This window comes from Lepisma saccharinum, chromosome 27, assembly GCF_977018435.1.
Source record: "Lepisma saccharinum chromosome 27, izLepSacc3.1, whole genome shotgun sequence".
NCBI lineage: Eukaryota > Metazoa > Arthropoda > Insecta > Zygentoma > Lepismatidae > Lepisma > Lepisma saccharinum.
In genome coordinates, this window is record NC_139255.1 from 52,042,240 (window position 1) to 52,062,683 (window position 20,444).

General features: G+C 37.8%; 1 protein-coding gene across 1 annotated transcript in view; it reads left to right on the forward strand.

Moving 5' to 3' along the window:
* Positions 1 to 4,862: 4,862 nt before the first annotated feature.
* LOC145980119 (gamma-aminobutyric acid receptor subunit rho-2-like) overlaps positions 4,863 to 20,444 on the forward strand; it is a 28,222-nt gene continuing 12,640 nt past the window's right edge. The window contains exons 1-6 of the mRNA XM_083113127.1: positions 4,863 to 4,916; positions 6,739 to 6,806; positions 8,280 to 8,399; positions 9,278 to 9,378; positions 10,252 to 10,334; positions 18,432 to 18,575. Of these exons, the coding sequence (XP_082969253.1) occupies positions 8,283 to 8,399; positions 9,278 to 9,378; positions 10,252 to 10,334; positions 18,432 to 18,575 (445 nt within the window). The 5' untranslated portion in view covers positions 4,863 to 4,916; positions 6,739 to 6,806; positions 8,280 to 8,282. The remainder of the gene's footprint in view (positions 4,917 to 6,738; positions 6,807 to 8,279; positions 8,400 to 9,277; positions 9,379 to 10,251; positions 10,335 to 18,431; positions 18,576 to 20,444) is intronic.

A 20,444-nucleotide genomic window follows, 5' to 3' on the forward strand; every position in this document is an offset into this window, starting at 1 on the left:
AGCCAAGATCATATAGTTAAATGCGGATCTATATTCTGAAAACTGTACACAATACAGAGAAAATATATAGCGAAGCTTTGTATATACATTGAAATATACATATATGCTGATTCCAAATTTTACGTCGGTTATATTCTTCTTGAAAGGAAATCTTCTTCTTTTCTTCTCGTAATTTCAGGAAAAGGCTTCTTCTTCCTCCCTATCTTTGATTTGTGAAAAGGATTCTTCTTCTTTTCTTCCTTCTATTTTGGAAAATACTTCTTCTTCTTTCCTTCTTTCTGTTTTTGGAAAAGACTTCTTTTTCTTCTCTTTGATTTGGGAAAAGGCTTCTTCTTCTTCTTTTCTTCCTTCTATTTTGGGAAAAGGCTTATTCTTCTTTTCCTTCTTCTAATTTATTTCTTCCCTTTCAAATCTTAATCTTATTTATTACATATATGCGCTCGCTTTCCCCGCTTCTTTGGCATACGATGCAAGCTATACTTATAGAAAGATTAGGGGCGTCTAAACTGACAATAGCGCCACCTCCTATGTAACGACCAAAAGGGGAATAGCCCAGGATCGCTAACAGCAAGCGCTGCCTATGGCCCAGTGCGTCTAATAAGAAGCGCAACCGTAAGTGCTTCGGGGCGTCTAATTTGACACAGCGCCACCGAGGGTCGGACAAATACAAAAACTGACGATGTTCTCCTCGTCAGAAGATCAAAAAGGAGAGAGCGATAGAATTTCTGAATTCATTTGCTCACTTATTAACTTTCCTAATTGTTTCATATACGAGAATATTCTTGTTTAACTTAATTTGCTATTAACAACATTTCATTTACTCCTTCTATAATTTTTATACTCTTCCTTTATGTATTTCTCATTTACTATAATATACATAATCGCTCTTCTCCGCTCCAAGTTTCTACAATGAACTCTGCTCTTCTTTATATGGCGTGCTGCCATCTGTCGTCGCTCTCGGGAAACATTTCTTCCTTGCATTTCTCATTGTGTCTTCCGAACTGGCACGTGACAAACTCCAGACATGGTCTGAAAAATTCCCTCCTGAGATTACCTACCCCGGTGATGGGTCTCCCGCGTGGCCATATGACGCCCAACCGACCTTTTCAAAGGAAAGTCCTAGCCGGTCCTTTCCTCTGTCATTCTCCTTAACCTTTTGATTACCAAGCCCATTTTGCCAAGTAGGTCCTCCGGGACCGGGCTAATGCAGAGTTTCATTTAGATGACTGTAGATCGGAGGCTAATTGCCCTAGACAGACGAATGAAGTGCCGTTATACGCGGAATGAACCATAGATTCGCCCCTGAACTACAAAGTACAGAACATTGTCAAAATATACATGGAAATGATCGCTGGTATGTCTGGAACAAGAAAATAATTGCACTATTATGATATGAACAATACAACACGATTTGTACCCCCAAAACGATATATCTGTACGCCAATGAGCCATTCAGCCTTATGCACAGTTAACTTGAAACTACTGTAGGTCCGAAGCTAATTACCCTATACGGACGAATCAAGTACCGTTATACGCGGAATAAACCTTAGAATCGGACTGTATAAAATGTATGCCCATTGAGAGTATATATGGATGCGGGGGAGGAACCGGAAAAATTCCAAAATTTCTGAAGAAAATGCTCCTCCCCCCCTCCGCCCTGGACAACAAAGTACAGGACATTGTCAACACACACATGAAAATGATCGCAGCAAACTATTTCCAAATTGAGATTCAACTGCACTATTGGCACTATTGTAGTGAAACAAAAATTCCAGTCTTTGTTGGGCACAATGCTTTCTTTCTTCAGAGGAAGCCGCCACAAAGAAAGCCGCCATTTTCCCGCCTTTTTTATGGAAGAAGAATACGCGCAAGAGTCCTTGGTGCAATATATGTCTTAACAATAATATAAAAGAAGAAAATCGCAATTCCAACAAAAAATAGCGATATTAGGACGTAAAAACTACGAACATGACAAGGTAAAAAAAAAGGTAAAGTGTTCCCCTGTGCATAGCACCACGCCATGAAGGCGTATAGGGGGTGTGGGGGTAACGCCCCACACTTTCTTGATCCGGTCGTGAGTGGGGTGATGTGATCAGCATCACGCCCCTGACCGCCTTTACCTCCCAGGGTTTCCCCCAGGTACCCATGTTATTCGACGCTGGGTAGGCGCCGGGGCCGCTTCCACCGTTAGAAAAGTTCCCGGATTTGAACCGGCCGGGGATCGAACCCGGGACCTTGAGCATGGTAGTCAGACGCGTTACCGACTGAGCCACCGCGGCCACCGCGCAGTTCCACTAGTGTGTCTGTTTTCTCATTCAGGACAAGCACAAACACCTAGGTCTTACCCGGGACACCTGGCATCGTTGTGTGCTGTGCTAACCACTCCGCCACGAAGGTCGACCACACTGGGCTGCAGTAGTTCCGTAAAGAATAGTTGGGGGCTATGGGGCTACAACCCCTCACGAAATTTTAAGAAAATTAAAATTGTTAAATGAATGCAGTAAAGACTTCGGGAGGAACCAAACTGGTGACTGTACACTTCCCGTAAATGACACCCAGTCACCATTGTCTGCATTTGAGCAACTTATAAAACAGGTTAAAATTCATAATTATGAAATATTTCATAGTGTATATCTGCAGCATACCAGCAGAAATATGGAAATACGGAGGGAAGAAGTTGTTAGAATCTCTACATTTACTCCTATGCAAAGTCTGGAGCTTAGAACATGTGCCCGATGACTGGAAAAAGAGCATAATTAACCCTCTATTCAAGAAAGGGGATAAACAAATGTGTGAAAATTGCAGGGGACTATCCTTGCTTGTGTAGCATACAAGATATTGACAAGCATACTTAGAGAGACACTACAACCATATGCAGAAGAAGCATTTGGAGAGTACCAAGCCGGCTTCAGAAAAGGCAGGTCTACAACTAATCAAATACACACAGTCAGACAGATACTGGAGAAGTTTTGGGAAGAGATAACACAAGTCATTGTCGATTTTAAACAAGCATATGACTCCATTGATAGAACTAAAATTGGAAACGTATTGAGAACATTCAGGATACCTGCAAAATTAATTCGATTGGTAGAAATGACGATGCAGAACACCAAAGCACATGTGAAGATACCAGTTAATCAAGGTCACAAACAAGGAGATGGCTTGGCACCGCTCTTGTCCAATCTATCTCTGGAATATGTGATAAGGAAACTAATGATAGATACCTGAAGAACATTAGAGTATAAAGCGACGCAAATAGTTGGGTATGCAGATGACATCAATATCATAGGAAGATCAATAAGATCGATTAAGGAAGTGGCGAAAACACTAGATGAGAAAGGGAAGGAAATTGGATTACAAATTAAGACAAATAGAACAAAAATATTAGTCCAAACGAAGAAAGCAAAGTTAAAGAAAAATCCCATAAAGATTGGAGAACATGAATTGGAATTGGTATCAAATTTCCCTCATCTATGTGCATTCATCAAATACAGAAATGATGAGATAATAGAAGTAAGAAATAGAATACAAAGAGCCAATAAAGCATACTTCTCACTACTACCATTGATTAAATATCATGGAGTAAACCATAGAGCCAAAGTTACTTTGTATAAAACCCTAATTCGCAGCATAATGATATACGGGAGTGAAACATTGACATTTAATCAAAGCGCAGCTGAAATGGTGAATTTGCTTGAACGGAAGATATTGAGGAAAATATTTGGACCAATAAAAGTGCAAGATATTTGGAGAATAAGAACCAATCAGGAATTGTTTGAATTTTACAAAGATTTGCCCATCTCAAATTATACATGTACAAGAGCTAATAGGTTAAAGTTGGCAGGATATATAATCAGGATAGATGAAAGTCGAATCTCCAAGAAGGTTATGCAAGGAAGTTTTGAAGGAAAAAGGACCAGTGGGGAGACCCAGAAACAGATGGGAAGAAGTAGTTGGAGCAGATGCAGTATAACTGCTGAGAACTAGGAACTGGAAGAGAGCAACGTTAGATAGGACAGGATGGAAGAGTACGATTGAGGAAGCCATGGGCCGAATACGGACCGGAGCACCATAGAAGAAGAATATCTACATAACATCCGCCTTTACAATTTCAGCACTCTCAAAAAAAATCCCGCGTACGCTAGTGGAAGGATGATCAAAATCTCGATATTGACTCAGCATCGTCTCGAAAGCCAGAAAACAACAGCGATGTGACCGAAGCATTGTCCACCCGTCATCCAATGAAAAACAGCTTGGCAGGCCTTGGTACTCAAAGGACTGTCACTCCATTGAATTTAATTGACCATTTACACGAGGCCAATTGTGAAGACATTCCACTAAGGCAATCCAAAACTTTGAAACCATTCTAATTGAGTGGAGTGGCATCAGACAATGGCTGTGGAGACATGCCATTCACATGGATTGCCTCTATTCACACGGTGCCAATGTTGGATTGGCTTAGTGGAATGTCTTCACAATTGGCCTCGTATAAATGGTCCATAATTTTATTTCATTCCAGTATTAGTAGCAGTACATGTAATTCAGTGAGATTGCCGCCTAGATGCAATACAAGTACTACAAACAATTGACGAATAGTATTAAGAAACCAATGACAGAACAAATATACTAGAGGCAGGGAAATTTCCTACTATTGACAAGAAACTGAAGAATGTAAAATGAAGATGGAAATCTCCAAGACTAACCCCTCCACCACCTTCAGTTCAATATGTCAGCAGTTACGTTTTATAATAATTAGGATACTACGCACACATCGCAAAGTCTTAGCTTAATTAATATAATTTATTATTACTTCAGAAATGTCCAGCAAGAAGACCATCAATATTCCGAAGAAACATCAATTGTTGAACAAATATTACCACCTTTATACAACAAGGACGAACTGCCAAAGATAAATGGTAAGTTTAACAAAATATAATTAATTGTATAATAAATACAATTACTTTTTGCATTTTATGTAACATATTTTTAATGATAACAATAAAAATATATATTCTAAGTCTCAAATTATTATTAGGATATGTACAAAGTAAATCGCAAGATATATGAATTTGGTATGTTTTGTGGTTTTATTAGTTTTGAATTGCTTTTCTTGCATTAACTATGACTCGCTCTAGAACTTATAATTTTTGTATAATAGAATATAATTTGCCAACGACTAATCGCTCGACCAGCATTACTGTCCCGCATATCAAATAGTTTGGACACCCCTGAATTACGACATCAGGAGCCAACAAAATAGGGAGGATCTAGGAGGCTAAACACAACGCAATATTATTAACGTACAAAATGATATTTTAACCGACATTTTGGAGTGCATTAGGATAGCCATTAGACCACAAAAGCCAAAAATATGATTAGGAAAACAAAAAGCAGAAGTACCGTAAAACCTCGTTAATCCGGACTAATGGGGGGGATAAGTTGACTGGTTTAACGAAAGTCCGGATTAACTGAAATAACCTAAAAGAACAGTAGAAAGTGCATTAAAACTTTGTTTATAGCAACAAAACACGTTTATTCTGGTGTATTTAAAGAGCATAGCCCTAAATACACTATAAAGTACAGTACAAGGTCTGCGGGAAACAGAATTTCATCAGTGGCTGACTGCCTTTTCCTTGGGAAGTTCTCTTGTTGACTTCTAGCCACATTCAAAACCTTGCATTCTGTTTCTTCTCTGTCTTTTGCCTGTCCGGATTAAGCGAAGTCCGGCTTATCGGGGTCTGAATTAACGAGGTTTTACTGTATAAGCAAAGCTCGTAATTTATCTCAATAGCTCCTCGTTAACCCAAATTAATTGTATAATGAGAACACACTAACTAAAGATATGGACCAGGTCTCGTCTTTGGCTGATATAGCCCAATGACTGAATTCTGTTCATGATGATGAAAGTGCTGTATGTTATCTTGTCCAAATACAACTCTCAAATGATCAAATGAATAAATGTTAGCATGTTTTGCACCGAACATAGTCGAAAATATTAACTTAGTTTAAACTACAAAATCAAATTGTACACAAAGTCAGAAAAGTAGTTGTGCTACAAAATATTATATGTTTGCTAAACATTGCATTAATCCCACTTCATTCTCTGATAGGCTAATCGGGACTAGACCTACAGTTTAAAGTGAAATCCGAACCACTATGTGCCTCTACAGGGGATCGAACACAGTGCCCCTTTACAAAATATTAAATTGATTGATTGATTAATTGAGTTGGTGTTTTAAGTTCACTTTATGCACATTAAGGCCAATCGGAACTGAACCTACAGTTTAAATTGGGATTTGAACCACTATGTGCCTGCACCACAAAACATTAAAAGATAAGTTAAATAGAAGGAGGTGTTTTTCTTATTTTTATTTAAAATTTGAACAGATTGTTCAAACTTGGTTGAACATTTATTTTTGAACACGGAATCGGATTCCCTGAAATTTTCTTTTCTTAAATTTTCTTGCACCTCTCCATGTGCCACAATTTCTGAGTTAAAAAAGCATTTTTTTTATTTTCTCCTACCATAAAAAGTTCAAATTTAAAATTCTCAAAGAGTGTCGAACATAAATATGTTTTAGCTCAAACCAAACCGTTTCTGCAAAATCTGTGACAATGAGTGTCAACGGCTATGTTATTTGACGTGGAATGACTCGTGTTTCCGTTCAACTGTATTGCTTACTGTCTGCTTCTATAAGTGTTAAAATAATATCACTTTGCTCTCTGTTGCCTCCACAGGAAAAGCAGTTGAGATTTCCGTTGGGATATCGGTTGCCGCTATCACTGAGGTCAGGGAGAACACATTGGTGAGTTGAAACAGAATTTACAACAATGGAATTGGAAACACTGTAACCTACATGTATGTTTGCATTTGTATTACATTATGTGACATGGTACGAATTATCTGATGGGTATGGGGGTTGTGTCCTAATTGCGAACAGTCCTAATTGCGAACAATGCCTAAATTGTCCTAATTGCGAACACACAGAACTGTAAAACCTGTTTTCAGACATAAATAAGGGTACAGGCCCAGAAAGACAGTTGGGTTGACTAGCAACAATAGCCAATCTGATTGACTTATCGTGGTCTTCTACTTTGTAAATCCCTCCAAGACTATTTCATCCTTTCAGTTCGTAGTCTCACATTCATTCGTGTGTTAAAGTCTTGAAAACCCCAGTGCCAAAAGATACGTGGAACTGCTTCAACAGACGGCATCATAAGCGCCGACTACGGGGAGGCAAGGCACTTTCTGCCCTCCCCACAAATTCACGTAGAGGTGTGTATATATATATCCACAAAATCAACGTTAATTTAGAAAGCCTGAGTCAGAAATGTGTAACGACATATTTCTTAATATGGTAATAAACCTAGAAGGTGTAAAGCGGAGAAAAAAAGGTTTCATTATTTATTTATTTTTTTTTGGAGAAAAGGATGGTGAGGAGCACTAACAAGTGTAAGGAGATTAGTAATAATCCTATTTTTTTTAAGTACATATATTTCGAATTTGAATTTGACATTTAGGTAAAGTTAATAATCTCTTCTCAGCTAATAATTGTGCAGTGTGTAGTTGGATAAAAAAAATAGCCCACACACTTTTATTGTCAAATTATATATATATTGGCGACGACATAAATCATGTCGAATTTTGTGTTCCAACTGTAACAGGTAAGGTACTCACCAGTCTCAAGTGTGGAACTAAGCCCCTTTCAAAAATGCAAAGGAAGAAACATTGTGTTCGCAACTAGGACAGAGCTTTTCCAGGTAATATAGTGTTATTCCTCTTCAGGCAGCAATTGTTCGCAATTAGTTCTGTTTGCAACTAGGACTGTTCGGAATTAGGACTGCTCGCAATTATGACTGCTCGCAATTAGGACTGTTCGTAATTATCACTGTTTGCAATTATGACTGTTCGCAACTAGGATTGTTCGCAATTAGGACAACACCGGGTGTCAGAGATCTCCCTCAAAGACAGAAATATGCCGAAAAAAATTATTTCATCCCTAACAGCGTACGCAGGATTTTTTCGGCGGGAGGGGGAGGGCCAAACGAGAGCGAGCGAAAGTGGTTCCATACAGTAGTCTCTCAGTACATACAGTACAGTACTCTACTAATAATAATAATAATGAAATGCATTTATCCGCATGGAAAAGATATATTTCCTAGAACCTCACTCACTAAGATTTAATTCGTAAATCGACACAGACAGAGATATTTAAGAATATGATATTTTGTGTGTTAAACCGTAGGCAATAACACAAAAGGCTAATGTTTATCTGCAGGACATGGATTTCGTAACTTACATTCACATCAAATGGTTTGATTGCCGCCTTATTTACAATTTCACCACCGACAAGGTGTATATTCCGAAGAATGCTCTGGAAAAAATATGGAAACCTGACGTAAGTATATACTTGTACAGTGGAATACACAAGTATTGCTCGGCAAATTGTCAATAACTACATATATTCATTAATTTTTCTCTTGCATCCTGTGTGTTTTAAACAATAGATTTTTAAGTGTGGTGGTGCAGGGGCTGTCAGAATCTTGTTTAGCGTTTTGTTTCAATCTTTGAATCTTCTAACTGGGTAAAACAAAGTTCATGAACATGGTGATGGACAATTTGCTTGGTAGTACTTGTGCAATCAACTGTACAGCTTAGGTTACCGAGACATAGTGTAGATCCTTATTTCTAATGATTTTGTTTTAAAAAATTATTGATGGTATGTTAAAATGGATAACACAATATTTGAAGCGTAATGATTAAATTGTAGTTACATACTAATAATAAGCGTAATATTAATATGTGTTCACGTGGAACAAACACACACTTTATGCACAAATACGTAGACTAATCGGGATTGCTGGACCTACAGTTTAACTAGGTCTAGAATCACTATGTGCCTCCACCGGATATCGAATCCTGGGTCAATAGATGGGCAATGACAATGAGGTTACCACTGCGCTATCGAGGAGGTCTTCACGTATGTATGTGAAGAGAGAGTAAATTATATCTTTATAAAATGATTTTACAGGCGTACTTAATACTAGCTGAGATTTATAAATACTATATCTTTAAATATTAAACATTATTATATCGAATTTTATTTTGGGTTCATTCTCTAATCTCAGATGGTGAGGATGAATAATGAGTAGATGCATGAAAGAAAAACACAACGTCAAGACTCGAACGCTTGCGAGATAATTGTGAGTGTATAATTGTGATAAAATTGTCTTTGTTTTGAGGACATTCTAAATTTAGACTTGCTTTCTATTTCAGTTATATTTTAGAAATGTCAAAGACTGGAAAATATACAACCATATCGAGCACAAAGGGTATCTGATTTTCTACGAGGATAAACATGTTCTGCTGACTAATAGGTACGTCCATTTCCTTTTTCTGTTCTTAAGTTACATTTATAACTGATAATATAAATATTACCACATAATGCCAATAGCGTGAGTTCGTGCAGCGCCGTTACATACATACCTGCATCCCGTGATATAAAAATTGTTTCTTTTTTAGAGAGATCGAAACGAATCCTGAACAAATACTGAGAATTGAGAAAAGTTGTTCTTAATATAGTTTACACGCTGTGAAAGTTTATCGATATTGTACTGCAACATAGTTCTATTCATGTTAGATTGAGTTTGATTGTGCGGAATTATAAGGGAGAGTCAATGAAAACCTTCATTTGTTTTTGTTTCTTGTCTAATACATTTCTGTGCGTAGGGTTGCACAATTTCGCTGCATTTTAGCACAGCCCTTTTGCTGATCTACATATATTTTCAAGTTTTAGTTAGTGCCTGTATACTTTAAGAAGAATAAATCTTTGCGGTCCACGTGCAGTCACTTGTGAGCCACTGCGAAGGCCTTTCCACCCATCTGCCTGCGAACTGAGGCCATTGTTGAACTTTCTTCTACATTAGTAAACTTGCTGGTGTGATAAGCATGCACAGAGATACTAAATTTTCATTTGCCGAGAAATGTATGCAAGATTTAAACTGACAGAGGGCAAGAAACCCCCATTCTTCACTGTTGCAAGTGTGTATAGGAGGCGCCATCTTAAAAATGGCGTTTTGAAGCTCACTTGATTAGTGTTGCGGCCTTGAGGTTGTTTTGTAAATAACAGTTGATGCCTCATGTGAATTTGAGCTGTGAACAGTCTGCCCTGCAATTTTTATTGAACTTTTAATGTTTAAGGTTTGCCACACTCGTGTAGCAAAACGGCATCATTTCTTTTAACTTTGCAGATACCTGACCACATCAATGTGCTACTTTAACTTCAGAAAATACCCGTTTGATTCCCAAGAGTGTGGAATGGATATCGAAAGCTGTAAGTAGTATTATACAATTATTGACGATGATACTTTTGTTGAGAGTGTAAATCCTAGGGGCATGAAAAGAATGAGTTGCTTTTGAGAGCGTTGTTTTAATTCTCGCAAAAATTATTGAAAGAGAGAGTCTTAGAGCTATCAAGAAAAATACAAAAATTGAAATCTTAACTGCCACAACAGCACACGTTCAACAACTCAGTAATTCTTTTACACCTAATATACTTGTGGTAATCATTTTTAAAAAACACTGAATGTATCACAGAGAATTCAGTTTTTATTGACTGAACACTTTCACTGCCAAGATGCCCATATGCTGGGCACTAAGCTAGTCTGTTCTTTGAGACACGGTGCCCAGCTTATGGACACCAACATAAATTTTCTGTACACTTGAAGTAATTGGCCTGTCAATAAACCAAACCACCATTGGCCTCTGAATATATTTTATCTTAATCTTTACAAACAGCTGCTATATTTAGTACTATTAGCAGATTCGTAATACATTGCTGAATTGGTGAAAATTTTGTGTACTAACAACTTGGAATATAAAATAATATATTAATTAATTCTTGACAATGTAAAAAAAAACCATGGATACAATGTTGCCAAGTTTTCCTCAGACCCGTGAAGCAGGAAAATCTGTTCCACCGTCAAGTTTGCACCGTACAGTGGCGGTGATTGGGTGTCAAAACTGGTGAGGGCAAAGACAGTTCACTTTCTATTTGCAGACAAGGTTTAGCATAGTGCGGGGGCAAAAAATGGGGAACAACTGCCACTGGTGCCATACAATGAACATTCACACAAACCGTATTCCACAGGGTCCATGTTGCCTAACTTCTTGACACGATTACAACTTATATTCTATTTCATAAAGGGATATGTACAACCAACGGCGAAAGAAACAGTAGGCGAATTGTCCACTATAGTAAGAATCACGAACCTTCCGACCCTCTGTAAACAACCGTCTCACTTCGAGTAACGTATCACTCCGCGCCAGCTGTTCGTGAATGGTGCGGCCATCATATGCTGCTCACTCGCAACCTTTAATTTTACGTAACATGGAAAAACGTATTCTTATTTTAACTGATAATCTACACATTGAAGTATAATGCATTTTCTACAAGTGATTAAATACGTGTTCTTGTTCAAGAATGAACATATTTTTCTATGCCAAAAGTCCCATTTATCTGACACTGGGTTAACAGATCCCCCTTCCCCCCGCCTCTCTCAGTATGACAGCGCCAAAGTTATACGTACAAGAGAGAGAGATTAGTTTCAGTAAATTCAAGCCTTTTGGTTTTATTGCTTCCTCTTCCACCAAATTATTGCCAACATTGTTGACATGTAGAGCATTGTTTTCTCCTTTGTGCAACAAATATACCGCCAGTTTTAGCAGAAGCTAAACAAAGATAAGCCGGGGAATAAAAAGAGATTGTTTATATTTCTCTCGGTTTCTCGTGCACTAGAAAACAAGAAGACTATAATAAGCACATTATTTACGCACGTCTCATGCAAGTAATGTATTTTCTTACCTTGATTCAGCAGTTCCTTTTTGAACTTGGCGCATTTTCGGCGCTAGACATCATCCTGTCAGAGTACGGTCTGTCAAATTTGCTTCCCACAAAAAGGAACTCAACGTGGCACAAGAGACGATTTAACGTCGACTGCTAAAATTCGGGAGATCGTCATCAATCATCACTATCAGTATCTTCCCCACAGTGGACAAGATGGCTCTTTGATTGAAAGAATACGAAACCACCTCGCATTGTATTGCGTTTATCTCAAAATCGGTGTACTTGTTTATACGAGCAACAACGTGTTTCTTTCGCGGGAATCACAACTTGACCGGTCGTTTGCTTTCTTTCACCACACCGAAAACACAAAGACGCAGACACACAATTACACTTGGACACCAACTTCACTGCTTGCTCAGGATAGCCCCGACACAACGTCACATAAACGTTAAGAACAACCTGCTTCTTGCCACTTTTCAAACGACTGTATTTCCGAAAGACTACTCTGAAAACACGGGAGACCTTCCTGCACGCATGGAAGTCGCCATGTTCGAAACTGGCGCTATTTTCTTGCTGTTCACGTGATCGATTGTAATTTATACAATAATCACGTATTATTATTATAGACAGAAACCTTTAATGAAAATATATTTTAAAATGTATAATCCAATGTAATTTACACGTTTTTCTTCCATTAGCGTACTTTCATAGAACGGACTACATGATGCGGAAGATATCCGTTATTAGGCTGTTGCCAACCTCATTACTTCTCACTAAGTCAAGTACAGAAACGGAAGTGGTATGTCGAATGTCGGCATATGATAGTGTGATTTCACATTGTCAGTGACGATCCTTCGGGGATGGGGGAGGGGGTGGGACGCAGGAGTAGATCTATAATCCAGAGGTGTTCACCATCCGGATGGTGACATCCTCACACTCCGGAATACTTTTGCGGGTGAAGGAGGGCAGGCCGAAGGGTGAGGGAGGTTGATTTAAAATGAACACCTCTCAACAAGAGAGAAGAAAAATGTGACAATATTTAAAACTTCACCCCCAAATATGCATTTTATTTTATATGTAGCGCACAATAAAATGTGACTGCCTCAAAATATTTCTGTATTCTACAGCCTTCTTTCACCACTATTATGCTTCTCTAAGTTGCCGTTTTAGTTTCCCTTGGTGTCTTTGCTGCATAATCCAGCATTTTTGAACGGGATGAAAAGGACATACGAGTGTGTTTTTGGATGAAGTAACTTTAGAGATGTTGAAGTACACTCTGGAGGATACTGGAATGTGTGACATTGACGTGTAGATCAACCACGTTGTGACACGCACATTTGCCATTAGTTACGAGACTATGAGGGATAGGTGATATTTGAATTCCAAATTAGTTAGCCGCCCCCCTGACGGAGTGGTTAGCACATCGCGCTACGACGCCAAGGGTCCCGGGTTCGAATCGTGGCCTGGGCATTGATGTTTGTGAATGTCCAGTCCATTCATCGATTTCATCATATCATCATCATTCATCCCCATCTTCGCAAATTAGCCATAAGTGGCACAAGAGGGGAAGTAAAATAAAGCAAATCAATCAAACCAATTATTTTTATCTAATTAATAATTATTAATTTAGTCAATCAAATCATATGTATTAGCATACTTTCATTATCTATAATAATAAATCATAAAACTTTCAAACATCAAATAAATTTAATGAAGAAACCCCGGTTTCAAAACGTAATTTATCTTGCATTCTTCTAGCAAGGTTTTTTTTATTAAAATATGAGAGAAAATTAATCCTTTCGTACGGAACCGTCTTACTCCTGGGGGATAAGATGTAAATGTTGTATTTGATTTTTTAAAATTTAGCGTTGCTTTTCTTCCACTTTTGGCTAATCCCGACGATGGGAATGAATGATCGTCAGATGAAATTGATGAAGGGACACTCACAAATAACACCCATGCCGGGATTCGAGCCAGAGAACTTCGGTGATTAGTCTGAAAGTCGGCCACCAGGCAAGATGTACATTTTTTTTTTTTACATACATTCAATAACTTTCAACAGGTCATCAATGATACACTGCTTATTCCGCATCTGTTGACAAATGGAATGTTTTTACACCTTGTAGACTATGTGGATTATTTTTTTTTCATAAGTTTGCAACACTGTTAGGGTACACGTGCTTTTGTTTACAGAAGGTCTTAAGTTCTATGATTCTCACTTTAGGATTTTATTTGGTCTGAGTTACACAATGTGATGACAATGAATTAAAATAAAGACGTCAATGAGCAGAGAACAATGCCTGCTTCGAACCAAAATAGTTTCATTCCTTAAAACAACACAGGAGTGAAAATAGCTGTGGACAATTTGCCTACCATTATCTTTGCTGTTGACTGCACAGGCCACGGTGTCTACCGTTTGGGCACCATCACAAATGTGAAATATTCACATTATTTATGAAGTAAAAACACAATTTAAATCACATCATGCGTGGAGACATTGGGAACTAAACATTGCACTATGTATTCAACTTTGGCCTGCAGATTACGTTCACCAAATCCTCCATGGCAGTGAAAGTGTAAAATTTACTCTACTTGTGTGGTTTTGAAAAGCCACGACTTCATCTGCCTGCAGTGAAAATTTACGAAACAGCTTGCGTGTTAGGTTCGTGTTCAAAATGTCGATAATAGTAGTAATTCTGGCATGCTTCTTCTCCTCATAAAGAAACAAGTAGAAATGTATTGTTGTTGACATGGAATGTTTGTGACCATGTGACCACATATTTCGTGCACAAAAACAGCAACACAGGAACTTATTCGATAAGAAATTAATCTTCCCAATTCCATTTTAAGTCATTAGGTAACATTGGCATTACTATCATTGTTTTAATCCATAGACCTGCGCTCTGGTGGAGTTCTAAGAACCATTAGTAGAGTTAAGATTTAATAACTCTTACAATGTATTATATTTTATGAGAATGGTGTGTTCGTGAAATATACATAGCACTTCATGACGTGAAGAACTAATTAATGTGCTTCGTTATAGACTGGGACAATTTTCGAAAATTCTGACTGTAGGAAGCATTTTTGAGGAAAAGCGGGCAAACAACATTTTCTGAATGTATTTGATGTGCTGATTACGAATATTTTGTTTGCCACTCTCGATTTTGGTGTTATATGCTTCAAATCGCTAAAAAACAAAATGGCGGCCATACGAAATGGGTTCCAACTAACTTTTGAAGGAGCAGAAACAAAATAGTGATCTTGGTGTCAAACATTATGTTTTTGGGTATGCTGAATCCAAATATTATGTTTTCTAATCTGAAATTTTAAGCTATGTGCTCCAAATTGCTAAAAAAAACAAAATGGCGGCAATACGAAATGAGGTCCTAATAACTTTTGAGGGAGCAGAAAGAAAATAGTGATCTTGGTGTCAAACATTATGTTTTTTGGTATCCTGAATCCAAATATTATGTTTTCTAATCTGAAATTTTAAACTATGTGCTCCAAATCGCTAAAAAACAAAATGGCGGCCATACGAAATGAGTTCCTATTTACTTTTGAAGGAGCAGAAACAAAATAGTGATCTTGGTGTCAAACATTATGTTTTTGGGCATGCTGAATCCAAATATTATGTTTTCTAATCTGAAATTTTAAGTTGTTTGTTCCAAATCGCTAAAAAAGAAAATGGCGGCTACGTGCATCCATGCAATGTTTCGTATCCATACTTTTGAACTAGGAATAAAACAGTGTAACAGTAGGTTTTTAATACAGAAAAAAGTATTGAACATTTCTGAAGAAAAGATGCAAAATAATAATATTATTCAAAGCATAAGACCATATTGAAATATTAACAGTACCAGTGTATGATAAAACCGCACGTTATCCTTATTCAACCTTATTTTGCCTACAAAAATAGTATAACATTTTTCTAGTCACGAATATTCATGCACTCCTTAGTGCCAGTATCTGCACATTTGCAAGCTGCAGTACATACAAGCTGGCATTTCCTGCAGGAGCATGTAGCGGATATACAACCACCCAAACATCCACAGGTGACAATGTCGTAGCAGGGTTGTGGAATTGGTGGCAGCGATTGAAGTTTTGGAAGGAGCTGTCCATCAACCATTTTTCATCCCAAGATAGTAGGTGGTGGTAACACAGGTTTTGGTATGACCGACTGCCTCCACACCATGGCTTGATAGTGGACCTGTTGTACATGTAACCGTAGAGCATCGGTATTGGGGGGGGGGGGGGCAGTACTTGTGGTGTTTTTCCTTTGCTGAACAGCTTTACTCTGGCTTCATCACAGCTGCTTGCCTCTGGTACACCATACAACTTGCATATGAACTTCTCTGCCTTGTGTGCTGTTTCTTGTTTCAATTCGTCAACACCAAGATTTAGTAGTGTTAAATATTTTCCATGCTGTCTTCTTACTGATCCCAGCAATGTAGGATACTGTGTCGCATCCTGTTATGGCGTGGAATGGGATGAGAGTTTCGAAGACAGGATCCGTAAATGAAACCTTCTGCCTGACTTCATGTACTGGAATGTATGGTCCTGCTCGCAACCACAATTTCGTACATCTAATCTACTTATTGCACTAATACATCTGCATCACGTGCTGAGACAACAATGTTATCAGCACCAGAATTAAGACAGTGAACTACAATGCGCGTGTCCGCCTCTTCGTGGTTTGCCTGCAATCCTTCAATAGACAAATCACGATTGTTTGTTCGTACGTCATCCTCCTTGTGAAGTCCACCGGAAACCACAAATATTTTGTCTTCAGGAGCATTGTTGATCAAATGATTAGAGAGAAAACAGGCCAAATCTTTTTTATTCTCCGAGTTAGCAAGAAAGTCAACGAATTTGTTAGTTATTGGCACGGATCCATTTTCTATTACTCTCCTTACTAAATGAGCATGTTTCAAGCCCCTATCCCTTGTTCCAGCCTTGATGCGTTATATATCAAAGGTGACATCAATCCTCTTAAAGCTTCTTCCCATAGAAACAACAAGGTTAAGAAATGCATCTGCCAGTTGACCAAAGTTTAAAAACTCCTGCAGGCTTTCCAAGTGCAACAACTAATGCTTGACCATCTATTATAAGGCATGACGCAGACGGAATTGATTTATCAGGTGGACAAATTACATCCTTGGTCATCACATCAGCTAGAATGGCTTTGTTTCCTGTTCTCAGACTTCCGTTTGTGTTGGCAAGGGAGATTGGAATTGGCATTAGTTCATGACACAAAATGCGATTTAGATCCACATTACGACCTGCCTCATAGGCAGTTACGAGGCGCTGGAGAATATTCCTGTCAGTTTTCAAAATGGTTTCCTTGCCACTTACTACCAATTTAACTTCATAGATGGACTTGAAGGTCTTTGCATTTGACTTATGTAGAGGATCACTTAACTTGACTTGTGTGTGACTTTTACCAGGGGCCATCATCCTTTCCTTCACGAAGGTGTCTAGCTTTACCTGGCCCAGTGTTTCAGCTTTGAGGAGAGTATCTTGAATATTTCGAGTAGCTAAATCCTTTGTTCGTGGCAATGTTCTGGAGGAACTGATTAGAAACATCTGAAGATGATGGCTCACAGGTGCAAGTCTTTTCAAATTTATAAGTGGATTCATGGTTCGATGTTTCTATCATTCTGAAATAAAGTAAAAAAAAAATAAAAAAATATTATAGGTTTAGTAATTTTTGTGGTTCTTTTGTTTAAAAAAGAGGAAAAAAACAACAACAATTTTCAAAAATGTCAGATTAGAAACATAATATTCGGATTCAGCATACCCAAAAACATAATGTTTGACACCAAGAACACAATTTTCTTTCTGCTTCTTCAAAAGTTATTAGGACCTCATTTCGTATTGCCGCCATTTTGTTTTTTAGCGATTTGGAGCAAATAGCTTCAAATTTCAGATTAGAAAACATAATATTGGGATTCAGCATACCCAAAAACATAATGTTTGACACCAAGATCACTATTTTGTTTCTGTTCCTTCAAAAGTTATTTGGAGCTCATTTCGTATGGCCGCCATTTTGTTTTTTAGCGATTTGAAGCACATAACATCAAAATCGAGAGTGGCAAACAAAATATTCGGAATCAGCACATAAATTACATTCAGAAAATGTTGTTTGCCCGCTTTTCCTCAAAAATGCTTCCTACACTTTTTACAGCCACATTTCTGAGAATTTGCACCAGGCTTTTATGACATATTATGCATATTTGGCCATTTCTACATGATTGAGTATATTTTAACATTTTTAGTTTTCAGTTCCAACGGTGCAAGATACAAATAACTTTCTTTGTACAGCTATTTCCAAAGGTGATTTCATTCCATCTTACATGTTCATTAAAGTTGGCATTCTTGGTCTTCCGCTCTGCCAACTGAAGACTTCTCTAATATTGCAGGGTATGGTATTGATATTAGTAATAAAATATACAAGTGTAGACACCAAATTTCATGCTTTTGACTTTCTTCTTCTTCCATTTGTGCATTCTTGAATGACTAGCAAGCTATGATAAAAAACAATTTATGTGTTATACACTTACACAACGCTGTCAAAATTATTCTCAGATGCCTACACGAACCATCACCTTAAACTCAAGCTAGAGAAAGATGTCAAAATGGATACTACAATGCCGCCTACTCCGCAATTTGACGTCACTTCCGTTTCGCCAACAGACTGTACGTTGATGTGGGATTTTGGAGACGCACAAGGTAAGTAGAGCCCTGGTAAACGAACTTTCTTTCATTTATTTTCTTTTTACATTTAGCTTTAATATGTAGGTAGTTTCTCGTTATATATTATACAAACTATTAAAACAAACTTCTAAACCAGAATGTGAGTAAATTATTTTAAAAAAACTTAAAGGTTGGTATATGTACGCCACTGATCGTCCTCCACCGCACCCTTCTGGCGACCGGGTCTCCTCCCCGATTGTATGCGGGGAGGGTGAGAAAGTCTAAGTTACTGGCTATTTAAAAGCACGTGTCCTACATGCTCAGTTCCAACGGTGCAAACAACGTTGGCGAGAGACAACTGCTTGTTCAATCCTGTTTCTGTGCCGCGCTTGGCAGAGGCAGTGTTGCTACATGAAGTTGGTGAAGGAAAATCCACATCCAAAAGTGGAAATTTTATGACAAATTTGAAGTGTAGCCATAGGTAGGTTAGTCTTCTTTTTTTCAAATCTTTTCTTGATTGTTTAACATAGCCAGATGTAGTGTACTGCACTGCATTCTGACACGACCAATGTTGCCAGTACACCTTGTAATTTCGAAAAGAAAATCCCCTTTTTATGAATTTCCTATAATTAACTCCATAGATCGTCTGTAATGAACAAAATGCGTTATTTTTTTCGATTCAATAAATACCCACATCGAAAATTCTTGAAAGCGAGTCCACAGCTATCTTTTATCCATGATTGTTTATACTTCGTACAAAACTTGTCTTTTTGCACCTTAGTAACTGGACGTTCATGCAGAGAATAATTTTATTTTTAAACGTTTAAAAAATATCTACATAGACAAAGTTAAAACCCAGTGTGATACCCTCCAGGCATTAGTGCATGACCACTAGCTTTGGCCTTCACTGCGAAAAGACGAGAAACCGTGAACAGATATATCCTGTCTACAGCGCAAAGATTATAGGTTCGAGTGAGGAGCATGGTAATGCAACAAGATAAAAGCCAAACGTTGAACAAACAACATATTTAATTGAAAACTGGACACATGTCCGAAACATTCTTCTTCTTCTTTATTTTTGGCTCACATCGCGTTTGCGATTTTAGCCAAAATTGCTGAATTCAGGTATTATTGCTATTATATATGTTCTAAACTGTTGATGAATATCATTCACTTTCTTCGAAACACTAATGAGTGTTGTAGTCCATTCTGGTCTTATGGTATAACGAGGTCTTATTGATTTAAATTGGCGTGCGGGTCATCACGGCTGTTTAGATTGTAAACCTATGTTTTCTAGCGAAACTATAAAGAATCCAGTAACTGCAGTGAAAGGTTCAGATATTAATGTAGATAACGATATCAGAAAAGGAACCTGTGCATGTTGTAAGGTTTTATATAAAGACTCTCGGTGTTGTTGTTTTAAGGGACATTCAAAAAATAAATTATTAAGTGTTTGATTAGCTTCTCCGCATTGGCAGGAAGTTGATGGCAAGGTTATTAGAAGTATAGGTTGGGCCAATCCGTTGTTTACTCGTAATGACGAAACGACGGTAAGAGGTGAATTTATCCATGAAATGAATTCCAAATCTATGCGCTAGTGTTGCACTATGCAGATAGGAAACCATGCCAGAAACTGAACACACGAAATCGAGTACACTAATGAGCATTTCCACCCATTTACATTTTGTGGCTTCACACAAATTGAAAATAAATATAGATAGGTACTTATTGTTATGCGGGACAGAATATTTTTGATCGGAATGGGAATTATTTTTAAATCTCGACATTCGGGACGGGAAATATTCACAATTTCTCGACTAGTCGGGAAATCTCAAATTCTCATTTTCACCTTAAGTGATTTTCTTTGCATTTCTGGAATGAAAACTAACAATTTCCGATAAGTTC